The sequence below is a fragment of the Juglans regia genome, chromosome 7, assembly GCF_001411555.2.
Source record: "Juglans regia cultivar Chandler chromosome 7, Walnut 2.0, whole genome shotgun sequence".
Lineage (NCBI taxonomy): Eukaryota > Viridiplantae > Streptophyta > Magnoliopsida > Fagales > Juglandaceae > Juglans > Juglans regia.
The window spans coordinates 14,486,372-14,513,059 of NC_049907.1; the positions used below are offsets into that span (position 1 = coordinate 14,486,372).

Consider the following 26,688-nt stretch of genomic DNA (forward strand, 5'->3'; position numbering starts at 1 on the left):
GTTAATCCAATACGAACACGACACGATAAAAGCGGGTTAGGGTTTAACTTTAACGGGTTCGGGTCAAAACGGGTTGACTTGTTATGACACAATTGCTTAACGGGTCACTAACGGGCAACCTGTTATGACCCGTTAAGAAAATTAAATTTACCTTTATACCCTTAGACCTAAAGGGCAAAAAGGATGCTCCACTTTCTTCTTCAAGTTCTAAATTTGTTTAGATCTGTATTTTAAATTTTTTATTATATTTGGGATTGTAACATTAATATATTAACATGATATGTTTTGTTTATTATATTTGATAATGAATATTATTATAAAAATTGTGGATCATATTTGTTTGAATTGTAATTTTAGACTTGTAGTTAATTTTTTATTTTTTATAGATATTATTTATATTTAAATATTTATATAAAATCAATTAAGTCAATCGGGTCGTGTCGTGTCATATCGTGTCAATTTATTTATTATTTATTAACGGGTCATAACGGGTCGTATCGTGTCAACCCGTTATCTTACCGTATCGTGTTCGGTTTGAAATTTTGACACGAAATTCTTAACGGGTCGTGTTCGTGTTGACCCGTTAAGTGTAATGTACATGTCTTGACACGACACGAATATGACCCGTTAACACGATTTGACACCCCCTAACTACTATGCTATGAAAAGTCTTTTTTTCCCTTTTATTGTATTAAATATCATAAATTGTAGAAATTTCAGACTTTTAAAAAAAAAAAAAAATTAATGTCAAAAAGTTGAGTGGGTTTATTATTGTATGAAAAACAATACAATGAAAGGTGCTTTTAGCATGTGAAAGTTTGGGATATCTCAATAAATAAAATGAAATAATGAAATGCTCAATAGAATAAGAGGAAAATGATCATAAATTATATAGGTAATAGATTCTTATAGATGCTTCAGGCAACTTCCCACAAATAAAAAATTTGAACATCTACTAAGCATCCCAGGGCATAACTAAGTATCCGCACTGAACCATCCCAGGGCTGCAAGTATTTACAAAGTCAGGTGACAAGTAAAAGAAGAAAAGGTAGAGTTTGCTGATCTCTAAAATGTGAGACACATTGAGTCTTGTTTCCCAGATGAAAGAAACCGGATGCACTACATGCAGTGAAACGGCTATTTCTGCAAATTGCATACTCGACCCTTGTGTATTAGTTTCCAAAGAGCCGCTTTGGCTTCCTCTAATGTTTCAACAGCATGCCCTTCTTCAAATGATATCCTTTGTATGTTGAACTGTAAGTAAATAAGACAAATGAACATGTCTATAGTTGAAGCACCAGGAAAAAGGTAAATCTACAAAAGGTTGCTCCCTTGAGTTGATTCTAGAAAAGAATCCTTTAGAGAAGTACCTGTGCGCCTTGACGAACTCTTATATCGATTCCCTTGCTGTCTATTGATATGAGAGCAGCATCATCTACCTCAGTTTCGGTGGACAAAAGCTCTTTCAGGGGCTTTGAGAAGATTGCGTTCAGTTCCTAAAAAGAGCAAACTAAAACCAATTATACCTTTTGAATTGCATTTATCGATAAAGCACTCTGAGCAAAATTCTGGTTGAAGACCCATACAAGCTGATGATTACTACAAGCGGCCATACATATAACCAGGGGTAATAAAATCTATTAAACAAAGCCTGATCTATCTCAGGTCTATTAAAAAGTACATACAGCATTTCATTGCTGAAGAAGAATCATATTGTAATGTCCCAATGGAAGGCCCAAACCACATGACCTATACTCCAAAAGGACTAGTCAATGATACAATTGGAGCCCCATTGACACCTTATAAAGAGCAAGAACTTCTCCTTCCCAAGCAATGTGAGATCCCATACACCACCTATCCTTATCCATATCATATGGGGTATCACACATATCCTCTTCAAAACTGATGTGCACAGCAATTAAAAGGCTAATAATGACCAGCTAACAATAAAGGAGGAAATAGAATCAAAGAAAAATAGTCATTCTACATCATAAGTCAAAACTAAAGAGCCTGCAAAAAATTCCAAAGCCTCTTCTTTCTTTCTTCTTTACAGTTATTGCTTTTGTGTGGTTTGCAAGAACTCAGTTTACCTTTAAGTTTTGCTCGCCTCCATCAACTGCAATCTTATCAGGTTGAAGGGTCTCATATTCGTTGACATCAACCCAAGCAACAGTGCCAAAACCTCCAATAAAATAGACGTCACTGAAAGCAAAAAATGAACATAGACAACTAAAAATTCATCCCAAATTTTTCATAGAGAATTATCACAAGAAAGTGCCATATAGAGAAGAACAAAATTAGAGTACAGGTCACCATTATCCTGGGTGCAGCACACTTCACCCACATTCAAAAGATTGGATAGTCAATGAATTGTAAATCAATAAAAATCTTCCGAGAGAGAGAGAGAGAGGTTTCATGGAGAGGAAGGAAAGGATGAGAGGAAGGAAAGGATTTATATTAAACTTGCAATTACTTTTATAGATGCATTTTTGGCCAGGCACCCACTAGCAAGATTAAGCAATTAGCAAGCCCAACTTGGAAATTCAGAGCTCATCTTGGTCCATGGAGCCTTTGCATGCTCTCTAAACTGAGGTCCAAAGAATCAGCGGGAGGTAGCACGGAAGGAGTGAAAATTTAAGCTTTGACTAAATCAGCGGGATGTCCCATAGTGTATTGGAGGGGATTTCAATGTGACAAGGTTTCTGAGTGAGAGATCGGGGGAGAGACGACAAAACCATGCAATGGTTGAATTCTCTGATTTCATACTCGAGTTGGAGCTCATGCAAGTTTTTCATGAATTTTTCACTTTTGGGAAATTTGACGAGTTTAAATGCTACATTTATTGCACTTATCCTAAAAAGACTGGTGCAATAGAGGTGCAAGATTTCCGACCTATTAGTCTTGTGGGAAGTATGTACAAGATAATATCAAAAGTCCTTGCTAATAGGATGAGCACAGTTATGGATAAAATCATCTCTAAGTCTCAAAATGCATTTGTTGAGGGTAGACAAATATTGGACTTGGTCCTTATTGCTAACGAATGTTTGGACAGCAGGATCAAGTTAGGAGTCTCAGTTATTTTATGCAAACTAGACATGGAGAAGGTCTATGATCACATTAATTGGGAATTCATGTGTTATTTATTGAGGAGATGTGGTTTTGGAGAGAGATGGAGGGTGTGGATGCAGCATTGTGTATCAATGGTTCGCTTCTCGATCTTGGTAAATGGTGATCCCTTGGGTTTCTTTAACAGTTCGTGGGGGTTGCGAAAAGGTGATCCATTATCACCCCTCTTATTTGTTATAGTCATGGAGACCCTAAGAAGAATGTTTTCGGCTACAATGGAGGGTGGCTTCTTCTCAGGTTATTCAATGGGGGATACTAACCATGGTGTTACCATTATCTCGCATCTTTTGTTTGCAGATGATACGTTATTATTTTGGGAGGCAAACCCAGGTCATATTCAATCCTTAAAGGCTGTCTTGCTGTGTTTTGAAGCGGTCTCCAGGTTAGAAATAAATCTCTCTAGAATGGAGATGGTTGATGTGTAAGTCTCCGTTGTAAGTCTGTCTTGTGTTGTGGCATTGTTGTAAGTCTCATGGGAATGATGGAGTTATTGGTTCGACCATGAGAAGGCAACCATGCTTAAATCCTAATGAGTATGGTTTGTCTAGGGTTTTCTTTTCTAAGAGACCAAATCCTTGATGGCAAATTGGAAAGGGAGAGAGACCTTCGTAGAAATAAGACATGCTCGGCCATCACTAGGGTTTCATGTAGGGATTAACTTAGTCACTTTTTGAAGAAGTCCAATCTTGAGTGCCATGCACTTTCGGCTATTAGGGTTGTTGGATGAAGCCGTACTTGTCATACACACACTCACTTGTGTTTCTCAAGCCATGCGTTTGTGTGATTCAAGTATCACAAAAGAAAGCTTTTTAGCCAATTAGGGTTAGGAGCACAGACCCCAGAACACGAAACGTATCTTTGGTTTTTCCAAAGTCTAATAGTTACAATATATACTTTCAGCTTGCTTGAATATTAGAAAATAATACTTTGTGGAGCTTTATAAGTTAGCCGCTAACTTACTCTTGGATAATGTACTTATGTTTACGTGTAAACTCTGCATTTTGATTGCTTAAATTGATTATTGAATTGCTACTTGTCGCCTGTTATGATTAAATTGTACCTTATATGTGCATGTTATGTTCAAATGATACTTACTAAAATAGTTGGTTCAAATGACATGTTTGGAGTTTTGGAAAGATGAAATATGCCTTGTTAAGCGTTCATATATTATGCTCATGTATATGTATCTGAATGTTGATGCTACCGGCATAGGAAAATGACGTTTTAGCTCAAAAATAATCATCTGTCGACTTTGAGGGTGAGGAAATAGTGGGGGGAAATCAAAGCATGTTTGGGAAGGCTGAAATGGAAGGAGCTTTGGTTTAATTTGAGTCTACTGGAGGTGGAGTGAAGCAATAGTCGTCAAAACTAGTGGTGGAAGGGGAGGAGTACACAGGGATGGGCAGGACACCAAATGAAGGGGAAGAACCTATTCCTCTAAACTTATTTCACCCTAACGTGTCCAATTTGGTAATTCAAAAAGCTATGGAGATTAAGCATTGTGTAGGGATCATGTGCAAGGGTTTTGAAGATGTATTCATGGCTTTACTCACAGCTATAGAGCCTGGATATTCCCATCCCAACTCGGATCCATCTCTCCATTCAGCCAAAACAAGAGAGAAAGAACTAAAGAGGCATACTTGAGCAATAAATGATGATGTAGAAGAAAGGAGCTCTAACGGGGGGTGACACAAGGTTAGAGCAAAGATGGTCTCTTATGAAAGCAAAAATTATATCATGGAATGTAAGGGGGCTAAATGAGAGTAAGAAGTTGCTCCAAGTTAGAAACTTCATTAATGGAAGGGTGATATAATTTGTTTGCAGGAGACCAAGCTGAAATTTATCACAAGAGAATTAGCTCGGAGCCTATGGAGATGCCAACAAGTTGGTTGGTCGTACTTGCCATCTAAAGGGGCAGTCGGGGGTGTTTTATTTATGTATTATAAAAGGGTGGTAAAGAGACCGGATGAATATGTGGGAGAGTTTACTGTGGCTTGCTCCTTTAAGAATATAAAAGACGAATTCATGCGGGCTTTTGGAGTATATGGCCCTAATCTTGATTCAAAAGAAGTTTGTTGTGGGAAGTGTTGTCGGGGCTTCCTAGTTGGTGGGAGATATCAAGCTGTAATGTGGGGGGGAAGGGGGGGCACTCACTTTCCGAGCAAAAGATTGAGTGCGTCTCACATTAACCCCGCTATGAAGGATTACTCTGATTTCATTTTCAAACATGATCTTATGGGTTTTCCATTATCTGGAGGCACGTTCACATGGTCCAACAACCGGGACGACCCATCTTGCTCAGGATTAATGGGTTTTTTATAACTCCAGATTGGCAGTTACATTTTCTGGATGTAATTCAAAAAAGACTAGCAAGGTTATATTTTGATCATTTCCCTATCATCTTAGACTGTGGAGACATCCAAGGGGGCAAAAGGTATTTTAAATTTGAGAACATGTGACTTAAATTAGACAATTTTGTAGATAGGATCGAACAATGGTAATTGTCTTACTGCTTCCAAGACTCCCCAAGCTTCATAATGGAAGTTAAAAGTGCTGAAAATTGATCTAGAGCGATGAAATGAACAAGCTTTTGGAAATGTGACTCAACAAAGGTGCTCTCTCTCTCTCTTTGAGGAGTTACAGAGTCTCAAGGGTGAGGAGGAGGCAAGAACTCTATCTAAATATGAGAGAACTCGCATGGAGACAAAAATTCAGGGCACTATGGCTGAAGGAGGGAGACAAGTGCACGAAGTTCGTCCATCGGTTGGCTAATTCACATAGGAGGAACAATGCAATTGAGATGTTGATGGTAGACAGAGCAGTTTCCTCAGACCAGTTTTCCATCAAGAATCACATCGTACAGTACTACGAGCATCTTCTCTCAGAATAGTACGCATGGATAGTGAAAGTTGATGGATTAAGTTTTGAATCATTAGACCACAAGGTTCAGGGTGGCTTCAGAGGCCCTTCGAAGAAGATGAAGTGTAAAAGTGATCCATAGCATGGTTAGTAACAAGGCTCCATGCCCTGGCATTTTTTTATTTTTATTTTTATAAGAAATTTTATTAATCACATAATTAGGCATAGCCCAGGTACACAAGAAGTATACAAGAGGTGAACCTAATTATAAGCTAAGTGCTGGGAAAATCAGCATAAAAGTCATTAAGGCTAGTCTCATTCAATACAATGGTTGAAGCCCAAAGTAACAATATATGGTAGAAAAAGTCCCTAAACCCTTCCATTGACCATGCCCTGTTGTCAAAGCAACAACCATTCCTTTCGTTCCAAGTACACCACATTAAACATAGAGGCACCATCTTCCAAACAGCCGCTATTTGATGATTACCCTGAATTCGTCTCCAGCATAACAATAAATCAGCCACCTTCCTAGGCATGACCCAAGCAATGCCAAGCCTAGAGAAGATATCGTCCCATAAAGCCTTGACCATTTCACAATGTAAAAGAAGATGATCCGCTGTTTCTCCAATGCTTTTACACATAAAAAACACCAATCCATTATTAGGAATCCTCGCTTTCTTAGCTTACCAATAGTCAATATTTTTCCATGGGAAGCCAGCCAGCTAAAAAAAGTAACTTTTAAGTGGAACATAACTCCTCCAAATACTCTTCCAAGGGAAAGCAATAGAAGAATGTGGCGACAAAACCTTGTAGAAGGATTTGACTGAGAAGAAGTTGTTACCGGTATGCTTCCAACGCAACCTGTCCTCCCCTTCAGCTTTTAGGTTCAGCACGTAAAATGCCCTGCAAAGTTCTGTAATGTCTCCCACCTCCCAATCCTGGACAGCTCTAGTAAACCTCACCAACCATTGGAAGGAACCAGCGGAAGTGACCATGTTATCAGCCACTAAAGCATCCTTGTCCAACGCGATCCTATAGAGTGAAGGGAAAGCGTTCTTCAAGGCTATATCACCACACCATATGTCAGACCAGAATCTGGTTCACGTTCCCCCTTCCCACCTCAATTCTGGAATTGTAGGAGAAATCTGCACATCCGTTCCTGATACATTTCCAAACTCAGACCCCATATGCTCCTCTTACTTCATTAGAGCACCATCCTCCCCAAATGCTCCTGTATTTTACTTCAATGACATTTCTCCAAAGAGCATCCCCTCCCAATGGTACCGCCATAGCCATTTCCCTAATACAGCAGAATTGAAGATTCTCAACTTTCTAATCCCCAAGCCGCCACAAGATAGAGGGGTGCAGATTTTCTCCCACTTGATTAAGTGGAATTTTTTCTCATCTTCTAGGCCTCCCTACAAGAAATCATGAAAAATCTTCTCCAATCTATTAGCCACCCCTACAGGCAAGAGAAATAAAGATAGGAAATATGTTGGGAGATTGGATAGTGTTCTCTTGATTAGGGTCATTCTACCACTTTTGGACAAATAGATCCGTTTCCAACCTGCCAATTTACATTCAATCTTTTTGAAAATTCCATCCCACATTGCCTTGGATTTATGAGGAGCCCCCAAAGGAAGACCAAGATACTTCATAGGCAAGGATGACACTGTGCAGCCCAAGATGGCAGCCAATTCACCTAAGTTATGAACCAACCCAACAAGAACCATTTCAGACTTAGATAAATTCACCTTAAGGCCGAAGATAGCTTCGAAGCCAAGCAATAGTGCCTTAAAGGAGCGAATCTGGTCGGGATCAGGCTCGCAAAGAATCAAGGTGTCGTCGACAAAAAGGAGGTGAGATACCTGTAAAGAACCATTCGAGGAGCTGACCACCGAGAAACCCAAGATTATAACCCTGTCCACCACCGCATTCAACATTCTGCTCATCACATCCATTACTAAACAAATAGGAAAGGGGACAGAGGGTCCCCTAGTCGCAAACCCCGAGAGCTATTGAAAAAGCCTTTTGGAGTGCCATTACCAAGACCAAGAATCTGACGGTTATGATGCAATCTTTTAGCCATTGACACCATCTCTCCCCGAATCCGTGTCTACCAAGGATATAAACAAAAAAGTCCCAATTTACGTGATCGAACACCTTCTCTATATCCATGTTAAAAAGGATACCGAGGTGCCGACTTTGAGTCTGCTGTCCAAACATTCATTGGCAATGAGTCCGGAGTCTAGAATCCGTCTTCCCTTGACAAAAGAATTTTGTGACTTCGAGATGATCTTCACCATGACTTTGCTCATCTGAATAGCTAGGACTTTTGAAATGATCTTATATACCCCGCTTACCAGGCTTATGGGACGAAAATCTTTCACCTCCACCGACCTTGCCCTTTTAGGAATAAGAGCAATGAATGATGCGTTAAGGCTTTTCACAAATTTCATGGTTGAGTGAAATTCAAGAAAAACCTTCATGACGTCCTCCCTAACAATATGCCAGGAACCTGAAAGAAAGCTATTGAGAAGCCATCTGGGCCTAGTGCCTTATCTTTATCCATCCCTCTTAGCACGCCAAGTACCTCATCCTCATCAAATGCTTGCTCCAACCAAGTCACACTTGCCAGATCTATTGAATCAAAAACCAGCATGTCTACCTTAGGCCTCCAAGTGTGTTGTTCTGTGAGTAGTTTAGCATAGAAGTGAACAATGTGATCCTTAATTTCTACATTGTCCGTGACCACCATGCCTTCCGAATGGAGAACCTCAATGGCATTATTTCTTCGGTGGGAGTTGGCTACTCGGTGATAAAACTGTGCTTTTGTCCCCTTCCTTTAACCAAAGAGCCCAGGATTTTTGTCACCAAGAAATCTCCTCCATGAGGGTGATTTTTTCCAGCTCAACCTTGATGACCCTTTTCCTTGCCTTGTCTTCATTTGAGAGAGCCCCATCAGACTCCTTTTCATCAAAATTCTGCAACTCTTGAAAAAGAATTTTCCATTGGTCATTAATGTTCGCAAAGACTTCCTTGTTCTATTTTTTCAGATCACTTTTCAAAGCTTTAAGTTTCCTACCCAACACAAAACTAGGAGTGCCCGAAAAGTGATAGGAGGACCACCATGAGCTTACTTTATCCATGAACCCATCTACTTTCAGCCACATGTTTTCGGATTAAAAGTATCTTCACCCCTCATGGAGGCCCCCACAATCCAATAAGAGGGGAAATGATCAGAGCATAGTCCGGGAAGGCGTTTTTGGCATAATTTAGGAAAGTGGACCTCCCAAGAAGGAGAGACAATAAATATGTCCAGTCTGGACCAGGTCCTCCCATTGGATGACTAGGTATAGTCTCCTTCCGCCAGAGGTAGATCAACCAAATTCAGCTCGAAAACTAGGGATAAAAATATGCCATGGCTGGCCTGATACTAGAGTCCCCTGACCTTTCACTCGGGAATCTTGTGATGTTAAAATCCCCTCCAATACACCACAAGCAGCCCCACCAACTACACAAGCCTACGATCTCATCCCATAAAAGTCTTCTATTGATGTCGACATTAGGCCCATATACTCCTGCAAAACCAAACTTCTGATTATATTCCTGTCAACAATCTTCAACTTAGTCTTCTTCAAGCAGATTACATCAACCTTCCATTCCCGAATTAGGTTCTTCACCCGTAGGCGCTTGTTCGGGTCATTCAGCCCCCAAACATTCCATGACAAAATCTTAGGCTTCATGGGGCACCAAGATGTGCCCTATCATTATGCCTCCCCCTGTTGGCACTTCCTTCCCTGACTCTTCCAGGCCCTTGCAATTTTACCATGGGTTTCTTCCAAGTTTATTGGAAAGTGATCAAGGATGATCTCATGAGGGTGTCTCAAGAGTTTCATGCTAATGAAAGGTTTGAAAAAGTCTCAACGCTACTTTTTTAGCCCTCATTCCCAAAAAGATGGGATTCATGGATGTTTGGGATTACTGCCCTATTTGCCTTGAAAATGGGGTGTATAATATCCTTTCTAAAGTTTTAGCGAATAGATTGAGTAAGGCAATGGAGAAGTTAATTTCGAAACCTCAAAATGTATTCTTCATAAATAGACAAATTCTTGATTCAGTATTAATTGCAAATGAATGTTTGGACGGACTACTCAAATCTCAAGAACCTGGGTTACTTTGCAAACTAGACATGGAGAAAGTTTATGATCATTTCAACTAGAACTTCTTGCTTTATCTACTTGCAAGAAGTGGTTTTGGGGAAAAATGGTGTGCTTGGGCCGAATTGTATTTCTATTGTTCACTTTTCTATCTTGGTGGCTGGTTCTCTGGTGAGTTTCTTTGACACCTCCTATGGTTTGAGAACGGGGGATCCACTCTCTCCAATACTCTTCATTATTGTCATAGAAACTCTCAACAAGATGATCTCGGGCCTTGTGGAAGGCGATTTTTTCTACGTCTTTTCGGTGGAGAATGGTGATTATGGCTCTATTGATATTCTCATTTGCTTTCTACCGATGATACTCTCATCTTTTGTGAAGCAAATCATGGCCTCATTCAATCTTTGAGGACACTTCTTTGTTTTGAAGCTCTCTGGTTTGAGAGTGAACCTTTCAAAGTCAGAATTGGTCCCGGTGGTGGTTGTCCCTAATGCGGTGAATCTAGCTCGCCCCTTGGGATGCAAGATATCTTCTCCACCCATGAAATATGCCAACTGTTGGGTGCTTCCTTCAAATCAGAGGGGATTTGGAATGCTTTGATTGAAAAGGTGGAGCGTAAATTGGCTACTTGGAAGATGTTATACTTGTCTAAAGTGGGTAGGCTTACTCTAATCAAAAGTACCATTTCTAACCTACCCACCTATTTCCTATTCTTGTGCCCGCTCCCTATAAAGGTTGCCAACCGTATTGAGAAACTACAACGAAATTTATTGAGGAGTGGGATGGAGGAAGAGTTCAAATTTCATCTAGTACATTGGCAATTGTTTGCACAGCAATATCTGGAGGTGGATTGGGGATCCATAGCTCGATGAAGTTCAAGCAAACTCTTTTGGGTACATGGTTGTGGCGGTACCAACAAGAAAGGGGGGCTATGTGGAAGACATATTGATTCGAAGTCCAGGAAACTTGTGGAGGATGGTGCTTGAATTACTACACGGACCATATGGGGTAGGTTTCTGCAAACACATTAAAAAATGATGGGAGATTTTTCTAAGACATGCACGTATTGAGGTGAGTGACGGTTCTCAAGTCAAATTTTGGTATGAAAAATGGTGTGGTGAACAAAGCCTCAAAGACACATTCCCTACCATTTTCGAGCTTGTATGGGCAAAGGACACCTCAGTAGCTGATTTCTTGGTCTTCTCTGATTGCTCCCTTGAATGGAATGTAGATTTCAATAGAGTAACACAAGATTAGGAGTTGGAGGTTATCATCGAGTTTTTTGCTTTATTGTATTCCGTAAGAGTGACTAAGGCACCATAGACAAGATCAGCGAGAGCCCCTCCAAGTAAGGTAGATTCACAGTCATATCATTCTACCAAGTTCTAACTAGTCACAGTATGACCACTTTTCCTTGGAGGAATATATGGAGGACAAAAACTGCTCTAAAAGCAGCTTTTTTTGTTTGGACAACCACCTTAGGCAAGATTTTTACCTAGACAATTTGAGGAAACATCATGTAATGATGTTGGATTGGTGTTGCATGTGTAATAAGAAGGGAAATTAGTAGGTCACCTGCTTCTACATTGTGAGGTGGCTAGGACCATGTGGGATGCGGGAATTGGAATATCATGGGTCATGCCTCGTAGGCTTGTGGATTTTCTAGCAAGCTGGAGAGGCCTCCAAGGCAATCCCCAAGTGACAACTATATGGAAGATGGCCCCTATATGTATGTGTTTGTGCATTTGGTGGGAGAGAAATGATAGAAGATTCAAGGATCGCGAGAGGAAAATGGATGAGCTTAAAGTTCTCTTTTTCTAAAACTTCGTTCTTATGGGTGGGGGTCATTGATTATAATGGGCTAAATGTCCAAGATTTTCTACTTTTGGTTGTAAACTCTAGTAGGTACTTTTCATGTATACATCCACTGTACTTGGGCTATGCCTTCTTTTCTTATGAATAAAACTTCTTGTTTACCTTAAAAAAAATGCAAATTATAGCATGTGCAAATCCAAACTAAGATTTAAAGCATTTGGAGAAAAAGAAACAATCAGATTTTTGAGGATATGCAAAAAAAGGCCAAGAATCTTAAGGATGGTAAGGAGTTGCCTCTGGGTATCCCACCAAAAATTGTGAAGTTTTTTTTTAATCGGTAAAAAAAGATTTTATTGATCAAGTAAATAGGCAAAATTCAAGTACACAAGAAGTTTACATGGATAAAACCTAGTTACAAGTTAGGAACTAGAAATGGATACAAGAAAATCATGAGAACTAGTCCATTGAGGACAATCGCAGAAGCCCACAAAAACAAAGTATGAAAGAAGAAACATCTAAGATCATCCAAAGAGCATTCTTGATCTTCAAAACTCCAACCATTCCTTTCCAGCCAAATACACTAAAAGTTGTAACTAATTGGACATCTCTCTTCTTAAGACCCAGGAGAGCTAAATACAAAGATTATGACTACTTGGGTGCCCTTGAGGTAAACTAGCTCTCCTAGATAAGAAAACCTATAGGGTGATCTCTCAAACCATCAAGAAGCTTCTAAGGTACCATATTTTCTCTGAAAACTATTCCCTTTGGAAGGTCAGAAACCCCCTTGAATACTGTACTTTGAGTTGAAAAAAATTTCATTGTCACTCCATCTTGCTTATCATCTAAGAGAAATTTCCTCTCCATTGTTCGAATACCATCCTTTTAGGTAAGTTCCATTCCAAGTAAGATTCAGAAAAAAATGGCACTGAGGAGCTAGTTTTTATTTTTTATTTTTTTTATAAGTAAACAATTGTATTAACAGAATAGGCATAGCCCAAGTACACAAGATGTTATACAAGAGGAAACACCTATCTAGTTTATACTGAGGAGCTAGTTTTCAATATGCAACCTATTCATTTGCAGATCTTCATTTCTAATAGCCTACAGCATAGTGGATTTAACCCCCACAAGGGGCCTGTACGTAAAGGTTAAAGTGATCTCTCCTTGTCCATGACAGGTTCCTCATTCCAACTTGTATGTTTGCACTTAAATTAAACTTCTAATAAAAAATAAAAAAAAACTGTAGTTTCCAGACTTACAGAACAGACACTGTGCAAGGGAGGTCAGAGAACAAGAACGTGTCTGGTTAACGAAATTACTAAAGACAGACCTTATGTTCTGCATCCTGAAGTAGTAGAAGTTACCCCACTGTTGAGAGGGCCCTTGTTGATGCTTTGCTATGTACTGCTTATGAGCCCATTCCTAGAAACAAAACCAAAGTTAATTGAGTGATAAATAATAATTTTGCCTGGGGTAGGAAACCAAAGTCAATAGAGTGATAAATAATAATTTTGCCTGGGGTAGGTTCGACCTACCTGTTTTCCGCTTTCATTCTAGAGAATAAATAAAAATAAAAGAAAGACTAAAAGAACGTTAGAACCATCATAGCTCCTGGAAGAACTAACAGAGGATCATTGAACGACATGTCGTGCAAATCTACCTTTTACAGATCTAATTTTCAAACCCAAATCGTTCTCAAAATTTTGTGAATAGTAGTGAAATGGTTTGAGTGTAGATGTTTTATTGGGCTTTGGGAAAGGAGAGAAAAATTTGAATAAAAATATATTTTAAAATAAGTATTGTATTGGAGTTTGTGAAAGTGAATAGATAAAGTTAAAAATTGTTTGAATGAAATTTTTTAATACTATTTTTGTTTTGAAGTTTGTAAGAGTTTATTAATTTTTCTGTTTAAGTAATGAATAGGTAATGATTAGATTAAAAAGTTGAAAATGTGAAATTGAAAAATATTTTGTGTTTGAGTGATGTTTAGGAATAAAGTTATGAGAAATTTTGAGAATTTTGAAAATTCTCAAGTTGGCCAAATATGCCCTAAATCTATAACATTCTTTAAATTTATAGAAAAATAAAAATATATAGTACCCTTTATAACTATCAAATCAAGTGAATAGATGTCAAAGATATAAACTAAATGTCGTAAGAAATTAGGGAATTTTTCTTTAAAACTCTATGTCTATGGGTTACGGCCATTGTAATGAATGGTGATGAAATGTTGGAGTTTTTCTAGTTTTTTCTTTCCTTTTAGACGCTGTATGTAGGTATTTTCTCTTGTATACTTCCTGTGTACTTGGGTTATGCCTATTTATGGTAATAAATCTCTTATTAATTATCAATAAATATATATAAACTAAAAAATATCTAAAACCATGTTGCATGCCCAGCTTATAATGAGAACCCATTGTTGGGACAAGATTCATGATGGGCCCCATGCTTTGTCTTCCACGTCATTCTTAAGGGCATGGAAGAAAAGCAAGTACTTCCAACTACTTTCAGGCCTACCCCAATACTTCCTTCGCTATATATCAATTAGAGAAATCACCTGTTGATGCTCTGGAAGCGGGTAGACATCACCAAATATAGTTACCCTAGCATTTGACAAGCCACTCCATCCAGGTATCTATGAAACCAACTGTCAATAAAGTCCATACATGGATAACAACAACTAGTGCAAATACAATTAGTGAGAGAAAACATCATATAGCTACCTGCACAACAAGTGTGCATCTGGGATCTGCTAACAAGTTTCGTGTGTGGATGGCCAATGGCGAAAACGAAAATAATGGATCTGTAGATAAAACGTACAACAAAAACAATTAACACAATTACACTTATTAGTGACCATCATTACACATACAAACGATAGTCAATGGTCCAAGATGAGGACCATAAGAAATTAAATGGTTCAACATATCGAATTATAGGGCATACACTATACAACAAAGGCCATCATTGAATACTTAGTTAGGTGGTCACAATATACTTTCCTGTGAACCAGTAGCATGAGGAAAAGTTGAACCATATAACGGCACAATAAATTTAATAGATGGAAAAAAAGACTAGATCTTTCAACATAATTATAAAAAACTCAATGACTTACGCCCCATTGAATCAGGTGCAAAATCTACCAAAGATCCGAATGGATACCCTTCTCGTCGGTGGTGCATCCGAGACATCACCGTGCACAAATGAGCAAATCTGGCCTTAAATTACAAAGCAAGACACACATTCAAAAGTTGAAAACAACAAAACATGAGGAAGCTGCTAATATGATGTGATAAAAAGTTGACCCCAAAGAAGGGTAAGTACGAAAAAAATTACCAGAAATAATATTACCTAGGAGCAAACAAACAGCATTTACCTGCTCCATTAGATTACGAACTGCTAAGGCTGGTCTAGGTAAACCATGAGCTGAGGTGGCACTCTGAACTCCACCAGAAATTGGTGTCCTAAAAAGCCCAGCTCGGGTTCCTCCTCCTGCTACGCTTACACCTGGAGTCGTAAGAGACATGTCCATTTTTAGGGCCTCAGCTGCATCATTCTCAATACTTTGACTGCAATCTAAATTATCCTACACAACACAGCAAAGGCCATTACAACTGAAGCCATGTAAATAAGATGTTACACATATGAAGCAGGCACGTAGCAGAATTGTAAGCCAATCATGGTTACAGACATCCTTCAAATTCCTTTAATCCTTCACCTACATAAAAATAAAATAAATATATAAAAGAAAACAATAAAAATATCCTTTAACCTTTCTGGGAAAATATGGAAAGATGTTAAATTGCATAAAAGGATAGAGAAAATGTAGCATCTAGAATCAAATTTTATAGGCTTTAGAAGTTTGGACCACGGGCCCAATTTTGTTACAGCTCGAAGGAAGATTATTTTATTGGGCCATTAGCCCGTTTGTATTATTTGAGGATCTAGTATTGCAGAGATAGGACTGGATACGAAATTATGGATCTAGATTCAAAATAGAGTAGGTTCGGCCCATTAGGCCCAAATATGGATGGATCCCCATTTGATTTTTAGTTGTTAAATTCGTGATAATTGGAGGAGTTTGCTATCTAAATGTTGTGGCCTACTGATTTCTCTCTCCTAGAAAATTCTCTCCGTACACATGCACACTTTTCTTCTCGTTCTAGTTCCTGTATCATTTTTCATCATCAATGTTGCGTTTGATTGAGTTTTTCTGACATGGTGATGGTTAAGATGGATCGTTTTAGAGAAGTAGTTATTGAATCAAAGTGCTTTACTTTGGCAAAATGTGGAGGTGGTGGTTTGAGAGTCATTGAGTGAAGTTGGAAAACAGAGAACTCGCTGTTGTTGGGATATTCTTCTATTCAGTGGCTTGGGAAGATGTTAGAGGAGAGCCTAAGTAGGGGGAAAAAGGAGGTGTACTCGGCAACACGCAATAGTTTTTGTAGTATTATTGCTCAACGTTGTGCAAATAGGAGAGGGAGATATATTGAAATTACAGAGTATAATCAGGGGGGGAGAAGGAATATTCTATGTATTCCAGAAGGTGAGAATGGATGGGGTTGGAGGAAGATGAGGGAGGCGTTGGTAGAGCAAGGGAAAGAAGACACTAAGGTAGGTGGTCTGCCTGGAGGAGACCAACCGAGTGATGGAAGAGGGAGACTGAAGCACCATGCGCGGTCGTATAAGGAGGTTCTCGCGACGTCGATACCAAAATCTGTGAAGGAGAAGGTGGCTGGTGCTAAGGTTTCTGACAGCGGTAAGGGGCGTTGGCGTTGTGATGGTACGTTGAACCATACCCATGGCAGGGCCTTTGTGGCATGTCAGACATGGGAGGTGCAACGGAAGCTGTTGGAAATGTAGGGGCAGTTGCGTGCCTTGCAGAGGGATATGGCTGCAATTGTAGCCTTTGTCGGTTCATTTAAGGAAAAGGAAGGAGCTGATAAGTTAAAAAGCCATGAAATGGGAAGTGGGCGGAGTAAAATCCATAAAGGGGCTCAACAGAAAAATAAAAGGGATAAGGGCTAGAATGTATGGCGTCGGGCCACGTCACAAGACCCGTTTGGTGGGGCTGGGCCGTCTCAACCCAGGGCCCAAAGCAGCGGGCTTCAATTCAGGGCCAAGAGCAACGGGTCTCTACCGCCCAGAACTGTGGGTCACAACCTATGGCCCAAATAGGCGGGTCTCAACCCAGGGCCCAAATAGGCAGGTCTGGACCTGAGCCAGAAGATATCGAGAACCCGAGCCCTAGCCCGATACCCTCCACTGAGCTTCACAGCCTCGGGTTTGTGCCGAACAGCTTACCGACGACAAGGGGTCAAGCTGCGGGGATACAGACGTCGCCGATGGAGGTAGTGGGGGTCGCCGGTGAGGTCTCGCCGGAGTTTTGCGCGCAACAGACCTTGGTAGGCTTAGAATCTCGGGTTTCTTCGTCTCTGGAGATCCAGAGCTCGCAGATGAGTGGTGCCAGGGTGTTTCTGGCCCCGGCGGCAGTGTCAGTGAAACCGGTTGAGGAGCTCGAGTTGGCTAAGGTTGAAGATGACTCAGATGATTTTATGCATTCCGTGGAAGATGAACTTTTCATCCCCGAGGCCTGTGGGTTGGAGGAGTTTTCAATGGGGATTTCAGAAATTTCAGAATAATAAGATGGGGAATCTTATCCCATTAAATTACTATTTTCCAGATCAAGCATCAGATTGAGTTATACATAAAGCTAAAGAAATTCAACATGTTGTGGGAATTGAATGTGATGGGTATGAGGAGCAGTTTATAGCCTTGTTAACTGCTATAGAAGCTGGACACCACCAAAAAAAGAGGGGGAACATAAAGAAAAGTCGGGAATTAAAAAAATTGATGTGGTTGATGAACTCGGAAGCTAGTTCCAGCAGGAATAAGGCAAAAGGGAAGGGGCTGAATGTTCCCCAATGAAGCCCAAGATTGTATCTTGGAATGTCCGGGTCTAAACGAGGTAGAGAAGCGTCTTCGGATTCGACGTCTACTCTGTGAGTGGAAAGCGATCATTGTATGCTTACAGGAGACGAAACTGAAAATGATTAGTAGGAGGATTATTCGGAGTTTATGGAGTAATATTTATGTTGATTGGGTATATTTGGCCTCTTCAGGGGCTTCGGGAGGAGTTGTGGTAATGTGGGATAGACGGGTGGTAGTGAAAGTAGAGGAGTACATAGGGAGATATATGGTAGCTTGTTCTTTTAAGTGTGTGTCAGATGATTTCTTGTGGGCATTTGTAGGTGTGTATGGGCCTAACTTAGATGTCAACATAAGTTTATTGTGGGATGAGCTTGCAGGGGTACAAAGTTGGTGGGAGCTCCCTTGGTGTATTGGGGGGGATTTCCATGTGGTTCGTTTCCAGAGTGAAAGTCTGGGAAGCAGAAGATTGAGGCCATCAAGCCTGGAGTTCTCAGAGTGTATCTTTAATTTGAACTTGATAAACCTTCCACTAGAAGGGGGTCCAGCTACTTGGTCAAATAATCAGACTTGGTCCCGCTTGGATCGTTTTTTGATTTCTCCGGAGTTTGAAAGCCATTTTCCGGATGTATGGAAAAAGTGTTTGATTCGTATAACCTCGGACCATTGGCCTATTTTGCTGGATTGTGGAGGTATTTGTAACAGCAGAAGGTATTTTAAATTCGAAAATGTGGTTGAAGTCAGAAGGTTTTGTGGAAAGTGTCAAACAATAGTGGACTTCATATCATTTTGAAGGTACACCCAGTTTCATTTTTGCAAACAAACTGAAAGCCTTAAGAAGGGATTTAAAGGAGTGGAATAAACAATCTTTTGGTAATGTGGAGGAGAGCAAAAATACCAAATTGATGGAAATTCAGTATTTAGAAAGACTGCAAGAAGGGAGGCCACTTAATGAGGAACAAGCACAAAAAATTTTGTTGGTTGCTGATCTTGAGAGGATAATCTTACAGGAAAAAATCTCATGGCGTCAAAAATCAAGAGCTCTTTGGTTGAAGGAAGGGGACCGGAGTATGAAGTTTTTCCATAGAATTGCAAACTCACATAGAAGAAATAATAACATTGAATTGCTGAGAATTGAGGGGGCCGAGAATAGAGAAGAAGAAATTATTCAAGACCATGTAGTTGTTTTCTTTGAAAAGTTTCTCACGAAGGAGGTGGGTTGGAGGCCTTCTTTAGATGGATTGGCTTTTGACACTATTGAACCAAGGGATGTTACCAGATTGGAGAGGGCTTTTGAAGAGGAAGAGGTTTTTGCAGTGATAAGAAAGATGGCAAAATATAAGGCTCCCGGACCGGATGGTTTCTCTATGGATTTTTTCCAAGAATGTTGGGAGGTGATTAAAGCGGATCTTTTGAAGGTATTTCAAGAGTTCTTCTTGGTAGGAAAATTTGAGAAAAATCTTAACACTACTTTTCTTGCATTAATCCCTAAAAAGGTAGGGGTCATTGAGATTACAGATTTTCGGCCCATTAGTTTAGTGAATGGTGCTTATAAGATCATTGCAAAAGTGCTTGCCAATCGATTAAGTGGGATATTGGGGAAGATTATTACTAAACCACAAAATGCTTTTGTTAAGGGTAGACAGATCCTTGATGCGGCTTTAATTGCCAATGAATGCTTCGACAGTAGATTGAACGCTGGCAACTCAGCGATTATGTACAAACTAGATATGGAAAAGGCGTATGATCATGTTAATTGGGATTTCCTTCTTTATTTACTGGGTAGGTGTGGGTTTGGAGAGAGGTGGAGGTCTTGGATCAGATGGTGTATATCTACGGTACGGTTCTCGGTGTTGATTAATGGTAGTCTAGAGGGTTTCTTCCCAAGCTCTCGTAGCTTGAGACAAGGGAATTCGTTATCTCCTTTACTTTTTGTTATTGTTATGGAGGCATTAAGTAGGATGATCTCAGCCTTAGTGACTAATGGTTCTATCAGTGGTTTCTAGATTGGATCACCGAATAGGGATAATACAACTATTTCTCATTTGCTGTTTGCAGATGACACGCTTATCATGTGCGAGGCTAATCAAACCCAGTTGAGGGTTGTGAAGGCACTACTGCTGTGTTTTGAAGCAGTGTCTGGTTTAAAAGTGAATTATGATAAATCTGAGTTGGTACCGATTGGAGAAGTTCAGGATATAAGGGAGTTGGCTGGCTAGCTGGCATTTTGGGTTGTAAGATAGCGTTTCTACCTATGACTTATCTGGGATTGTCGTTGGGTATAGCACCGAGGTCTCATATGATTTGGGATACAATGATTGAAAAAGTAGAGAGGAGACTAGCAGGGTGGAAGAGAATGTATTTGTCGAAAGGGGGCCGGACTACATTAATCAAAATTACACTTTCTAACCTACCCACCTACTTTCTATCATTATTTCCTTTACCGGCAAGTGTGACAGGTCGACTTGAGAAGTTACAGAGAGATTTTATGTGGGGGGCTTAGAAGATGAGTTTAAATTCCACTTAGTTAAGTAGGAAATGATATGTCGTCCTATCTCCAATGGCGGTTTGGGTGTCAGAAATTTGAGGTTATTTAGGCCTCATTTGTATTCACAGCCCATCTCAATTCATCTTAACTTATCTCAACTCATTTCACTATTATTCACTACTATTCAGCAACTTTAACTTACAAATTTCACTATTTTTCACAACCCATCTTAACTCATCTCAACTCATCTCAACTCATCTTCGAATCCAAACGACACCTTAATCAGACTTTACTTGGCAAATGGTTGTGGCGATATACCAAGGAACCAGAGGCCTTATGGAAGACTGTGATCGAGAGCAAATATGGTGATCTAGGCAAGGGGTGGTGTAGCAGAGAAGTTAGAGGAGCATCTGGATTGGGGTTATGGAAACATATTAGAAGAGGATGGGAGGTTTTATATCGTTACACTAGATTGCAATTGGGGACAAGTTCCAAGATCAGATTTTGGAAGGATGCTTGGTGTAGTAACAATGTTCTACTAGATCTGTTTCCGTCTCTTTTATTGATTGCAAGCACCAAAGATGCCACAGTGGCAGAGGTTATGAAAGTCTCAGGTAGGAACATTCACTGGAACATCAATTTCAACCGAGCGGCACAGGACTGGGAGATGGAGGGTTTTGTAGATTTTTATAGTCTCTTATATTCTCATCGTCCAAATATCCACTAGGAAGATGAGTTATGGTGGCGTCTTGCAAGGAAATGGGTGTTCTCTGTTCGCTCTTTCTATAAGGTTCTCACACAAGTTCCAGAGATACAGTTTCCCTGGAGAAAACTTTGGTGTCATAAGACTCCTCCCAAAGCCTTTCTTTGTGTGGGCAGCGTCTTTGGGTAAGATCCTCACTACGTATAATCTAAGAAAGAGGAGGATAATTATTGCAGATTGGTGTTGTATGTGTAAAAGCGGGGGTGAGTTGGTAAATCATTTACTTTTACACTGTGAGATAGCCAAGACTATTTGGGACGAGGTGTTTAAAAGAATGGATTTGGCGTGGGTTATGCCGGAAACAGTTTTGGATGTATTGGCATGCTGGACTTCAATCCGTGGGGTGAGACAGATCAAAGCAGTGTGGAAGATGATCCATATCTGTATTATGTGGTGTTTATGGCAGGAACGCAATGAGAGGACTTCTAAAGACAAATAGAGATCTTTGGAGGAGCTAAAATTGTTATTTTTTAGGACTCTTTGTACTTGGGCCATTGTTGTAGACTTAAATGACATGGACCTTCATGACTTCCTAGTTTCTAATATGCCTACATAATTAGGGCATTTTTCTTTGTATCTTGACACTTGGTGATTTAATAAAGTCTTGTTTTACTTATCAAAAAAAAAAAAATTTCGTGATAATTGGAAACCAGTCCCTAACCCGAGATAACTCATGCAAGTTCAGGAGATCGAAAAAAGAAACAACCTCATCCTATCAAGTCCAACCCTTTTCCAGCAATTCAAGCAGGTGATTATCAACGCATTTGTTATCAATAGAAGCAAAGATGTAAGTAGCATTATCATACCCTTACATGTATGGTAAACAATGTTATTTTTAAGTATTATATATGTATGACCCTTTATTGAAAGCTCCTTTTTACGTACCCAATTATGATATGATGATAGTGAGTTTCAATGTCATGTTTTTTTGATAAGTAATAAAGTTTTTATTCATCGAATGAAATAGACGAAACCCATGTACACAGGAAGTATACAAAAAAAACACTTAATTACATTCTAGAAATATGAAATGAAAACAAAAACTCATGAACAGTCTGTCCATTAAGTACAACAGCTGAAAACCATTGAAGCAAGTAAAACACAAAAAGTTTCCAGATTTCCTCTAAAGTACGCTCCTTGTTGTTAAAACACCGCTCATTCCTTTCCATCAAAATACACCGCATAATGCACAAATGAATCATCTTCCACGTAGCTGTCACTTGAGAACAACTATAAGGCCTATTCCAACACGCAAGTCCACCACTTTTTTAGGCATTACCCAAACCAGCCCCGCTCTACTAAACACACCATCCCATATTGCCTTAGCCACCTCACAATGTAAAAGTAAATAATCCACCGATTCACCATATTTCTTACACATGAAGCACCACTCCATAACTATCATGCCACGCTTTCTCAAATTGTGAACTGTCATAATATTCCCAAATGATGCTGTCCAAATAAAAAAGGCAACCTTGGACGCCACATGAACTCTCCAAATACTCTTTCACGGAAAAGTGATGCTGAACAGTTAACACCTTATTATGATACCCCATATGATAAGGATAAGGGTAGGTGGTGTATGGGATCCCACATTGATTGGGAAGGAGAAGTTCTTGCTCTTTATAAGGTTTTGTTTTAATGGGGCTCCAATTGTATCAATGACTAGTCCTTTTGGAGTATAGGCATTTCTATTGGGGCGTTACAAATGGTATCAGAGCCTATCCCAACCAGAAATGTGGGACTTGAATCGTGCCACCTACGAAGGACAGACCCGACGAGGACGTCGGGAATTTAAGGGGGGGAGATTGTGATACCTCATATGATAAGAATAAGAGTAGGTGGTGTATGAGATCCCACATTGCTTGGGAATAAGAAGTTCTTGCTCTTTATAAGGTTCTAATGAGGCTCCAATTGTATCATTGACTAGTCCTTTTGGAGTATAGGTCATGTGATTTGAGCCTTCTATTGGGGCGTTACACTTATAGTATGATCGAACAGTGAACTTTTTACTTGCCGTGTGCTTCCATAACATTTGATCCCTCTCATTTCCTCCAATAACCAGAGAATACAACAAATTGAAAAAATCTGCAACCTCACCAAGTTCCCAATCCTGAACAACTCTAATAAAAGTAAAATCCCATCGCACAACTCCATTAGAATGAATCAACAAATCGGAAATGGAAGCCTGCTTATTTATGATAGTTATGGAGTGGTGCTTAGCAAGGAAAACACGAATAAAAAAATCTCATCTTATTATATGTTTTACATGCATCATAATATGTTCTCATTTATGATTAAGATAAGCTATGTCATAATATGCTCTACATGCATCATGGTAAGAAAAATAAAAGACAAATTATGAAAATCCTTTAAGAATGGCCATAAGAGATGCATGGTACCAATGCAATTATGGGTGGATGTGTAAGACACGGATCTAAGCGTGTTCACCATAATATGTTATATAAGTTAACCGGTTTCCCTTATGGCAGCAGGCAAGAGAACCGGTGCACAACCCTGCACACGGGAGTTAAGGTGTGCTGGCTATTAAAGAAAGGGAAAAATAAGTTTAATAAGCTATGCATAGTACATGATGTTACATGTTTATCTTAGTATAGGTATAAGTATTAAGTCTGCATGCTTTCAAGAAAACCCTATGTTTATTATGTTTACTATAAGATGTACTACTTATTAATTATTCGACTCATTTTGGTTGTTTGTTTTTTTTTTATGTTTTAAAATATCCATGTAAAGAAGATGGTGTTGACAAGCTGACGACCCGGCATAGATCATGTGTCAAGAGATTTTCAGACTAAGTTCAAGTTTTTTCTTTTCATGAAAAGATCAATTTTAAATTTTCTTGCTATGAGACAATATTGTTGCTACTTTTTGGGAATTTATTTTCAATCAATTAGGTACTTTTATTATGTTGAGTCTCTTTACTGGGCACAGTTATGAAAGCACGTAACACTCCTAACATGCGAGAAGGGTATTACAGAGAAAGTGTTTCTTCTCTAGTCATTGAAAAGAAAAAATCTTTACAAGTGCGTCAAAGTTGTCATATTAGTTTTCCCTTCATGCTACAAGAATATAATAGAGCTCTTGCTCAGCTATGGAGAGGGTTGCTGAACAATTCAACAAAACTAACTCATTCGTAACAAGCACACGGAAATATAGTGTAGAACAAAATCATCAATAAATCATAAAGTAATACTTTATAGCAGTGATACACTAAAATAGAGGGGCAGAAAAATCCAAAATTTGGTGCTCATTCCTAATGATTATTAGAAGTGGGCTGGTGCTCTATTGAGGTTCATGGAGCAGATGGAGTGAGATTGTGGAAGATATTAGAAGAGGATGGAAGAGATTCTCTTGACACATTAGATTGGTGGTGGGTAATGGCTCCAGGATCAACTTCTGGCACGATTTATGGGCTAGAGATGTGTAACGCCCCAATGGAAGGCCCAAACCACATGGCCTATACTCCAAAAGGACTAGTCAATGATACAATTAGAGCCCCATTGGAACCTTATAAAGAGCAAGAACTTATCCTTCCCAAGCAATGTGGGATCCCATACACCACCCACCCTTATCCATATCATATGGGGTATCACAATCTACCCCCCTTAAATTCCCGACGTCCTCGTCGAGCCTGTCCATTATAGGTGGCACGGCTCAAGTCCCACATTTCTGGTTGGGATAGGCTCTGATACCATTGTAACGCCCCAACGGAAGGCCCAAACCACATGGCCTATACTCCAAAAGGACTAGTCAATGATACAATTAGAGCCCCATTGGAATCTTATAAAGAGCAAGAACTTCTCCTTCCCAAGCAATGTGGGATCCCATACACCACCTACCCTTATCCATATCATATGGGGTATCACAAGATGAGGCTCTCAATGTACATTTCCTGCAAACTATATTGTTACACATGAGCAGGGTGCTCGGTGGCTGAGCTTATGGGAATCTCAGGTGGCTTAATTCAGTCAAATGGCAACTTCCACAGGGTGGTTCAGGATTGGGAACATTTGGAGGAATAAGGCACCTCTTAAGGCAGCCTTCTTTGTATGGTCATTTTTCCTAGGAAAGATTCTGAACGTGGATAACCTAAGGAAGCGTCGGATAACCATTATTGATTGGTGTTGCGTGTGGAGAAACATAGGACCATTTGCTACTTCATTGTGAGGTTGCTAGGGCTATATTAGTTGATTTTTTTAGTAGAGTTAGAAAATGGGTTATACGAAGGAAAGTGCTTGATCTTCTTGCCAATTGGAGAGGTTTCTATGGCATCCCAAAAATTATGGCAATTTGGAAAATGGTTTCCATATCTGAGGCAAGTTTGGAGAGAAAAGAACCGCCAGAACTTTGATGATAAGGAACGCTCCCGGGAAGAACTTAAGAGTCTTTTTTTGAATAATTTGCTACTATTGGCGACTTTAGTGACTTCATTTTCTATTATTTCATTGTATTTATTTCTAGCTTTTAAATTGGTGTTTTCTCTTGTACACGTTCTGTGTACTTGGGCTTCACCTATGTTAGAAACCTTGTTGTGAATCACTGTATTGTACTAAGGAAAGGAAATGGAAATGCAATGATGGACACTGCAATAAAATCAGGGAATGCAAATGAAGTGTTTGTGAAAATGCAAAGGATAGTCACAAAATTCTATCGATCATAGGAATGCTTCAAGAGCTTCCCAACCTCCATACAAACTTCAGAAAAGCTTTGATAAAATTTCCGATAATTCCTCTCTTCCCTTCTACCCCACTAAGGACCCGTGTATTCCTTCCCATAACAGACTAACATGTAAAAAGACCAAACTAACCTTCTAACAAACATAATATCTCTGCCCAAAACGTAGAGTTTTAACAAAGTAAAATACTAGCATTAACACTACAAAATTGTGCCGTTACAGTCATCCCCAAACGACACCATCACAGTCAGGTTCATAACAAATCTCCTCCTTTTAAATAATCTTGTCCTGAAGGTTTAGAGCAAGGTTGCAATTGTTGAACAGTTTCCAAACTACTTCCATGACAGTAGCAACTCAAGAAGCTTGGTTGGATAAGAACCTTGATGTCCTCTGGTATTCTTGAACCTCGTAGGCAAAACCACATGGAAACCTTGGAAGTAGATTACAATTAGGAGGATCAATGCTATAGCTATCAAGTTTGTCACATTTAGAAGATTCTAGAGACAGTGGAAAGCTATTGCATAGAAGTTGACTTCAGGTAAATTCAAGACTAAGGACTGGGCAATTAATGCTGCCATCGATTCTAACTTCTGAAATGGAAGAGCTTGAGTAGGTCTCATTTTTTTTTCCTTTTCCCCTATCAAAGGGCCAATGAGGTAACATTATAAAGTCCTTGAGGTAGAACTCACAATTTTCAAACCCAATTATGTCTTCCCAGAGCTGTGCAAGTCCAAGCTGCCAGGCACATTGAGTCATCAAGTGACCTACTACATCATGAGCCACCACAGTTTCTACAAGATCTCCACCAACAACTTTAACATGTATTCCACCATCCCCAAATTTTGGGCACAAA

At 39.6% G+C, this 26,688-nt stretch overlaps 1 protein-coding gene across 1 annotated transcript in view; it reads right to left on the minus strand.

The window, feature by feature from the left end:
- Positions 1 to 866: 866 nt before the first annotated feature.
- LOC108983664 overlaps positions 867 to 26,688 on the minus strand; it is a 28,882-nt gene continuing 3,060 nt past the window's right edge. The window contains exons 2-9 of the mRNA XM_018955376.2: positions 15,337 to 15,546; positions 15,076 to 15,178; positions 14,684 to 14,763; positions 14,518 to 14,595; positions 13,291 to 13,382; positions 2,091 to 2,202; positions 1,371 to 1,496; positions 867 to 1,254 (exon numbers count right to left, since the gene is read on the minus strand). Of these exons, the coding sequence (XP_018810921.1) occupies positions 1,138 to 1,254; positions 1,371 to 1,496; positions 2,091 to 2,202; positions 13,291 to 13,382; positions 14,518 to 14,595; positions 14,684 to 14,763; positions 15,076 to 15,178; positions 15,337 to 15,546 (918 nt within the window). The 3' untranslated portion in view covers positions 867 to 1,137. The remainder of the gene's footprint in view (positions 1,255 to 1,370; positions 1,497 to 2,090; positions 2,203 to 13,290; positions 13,383 to 14,517; positions 14,596 to 14,683; positions 14,764 to 15,075; positions 15,179 to 15,336; positions 15,547 to 26,688) is intronic.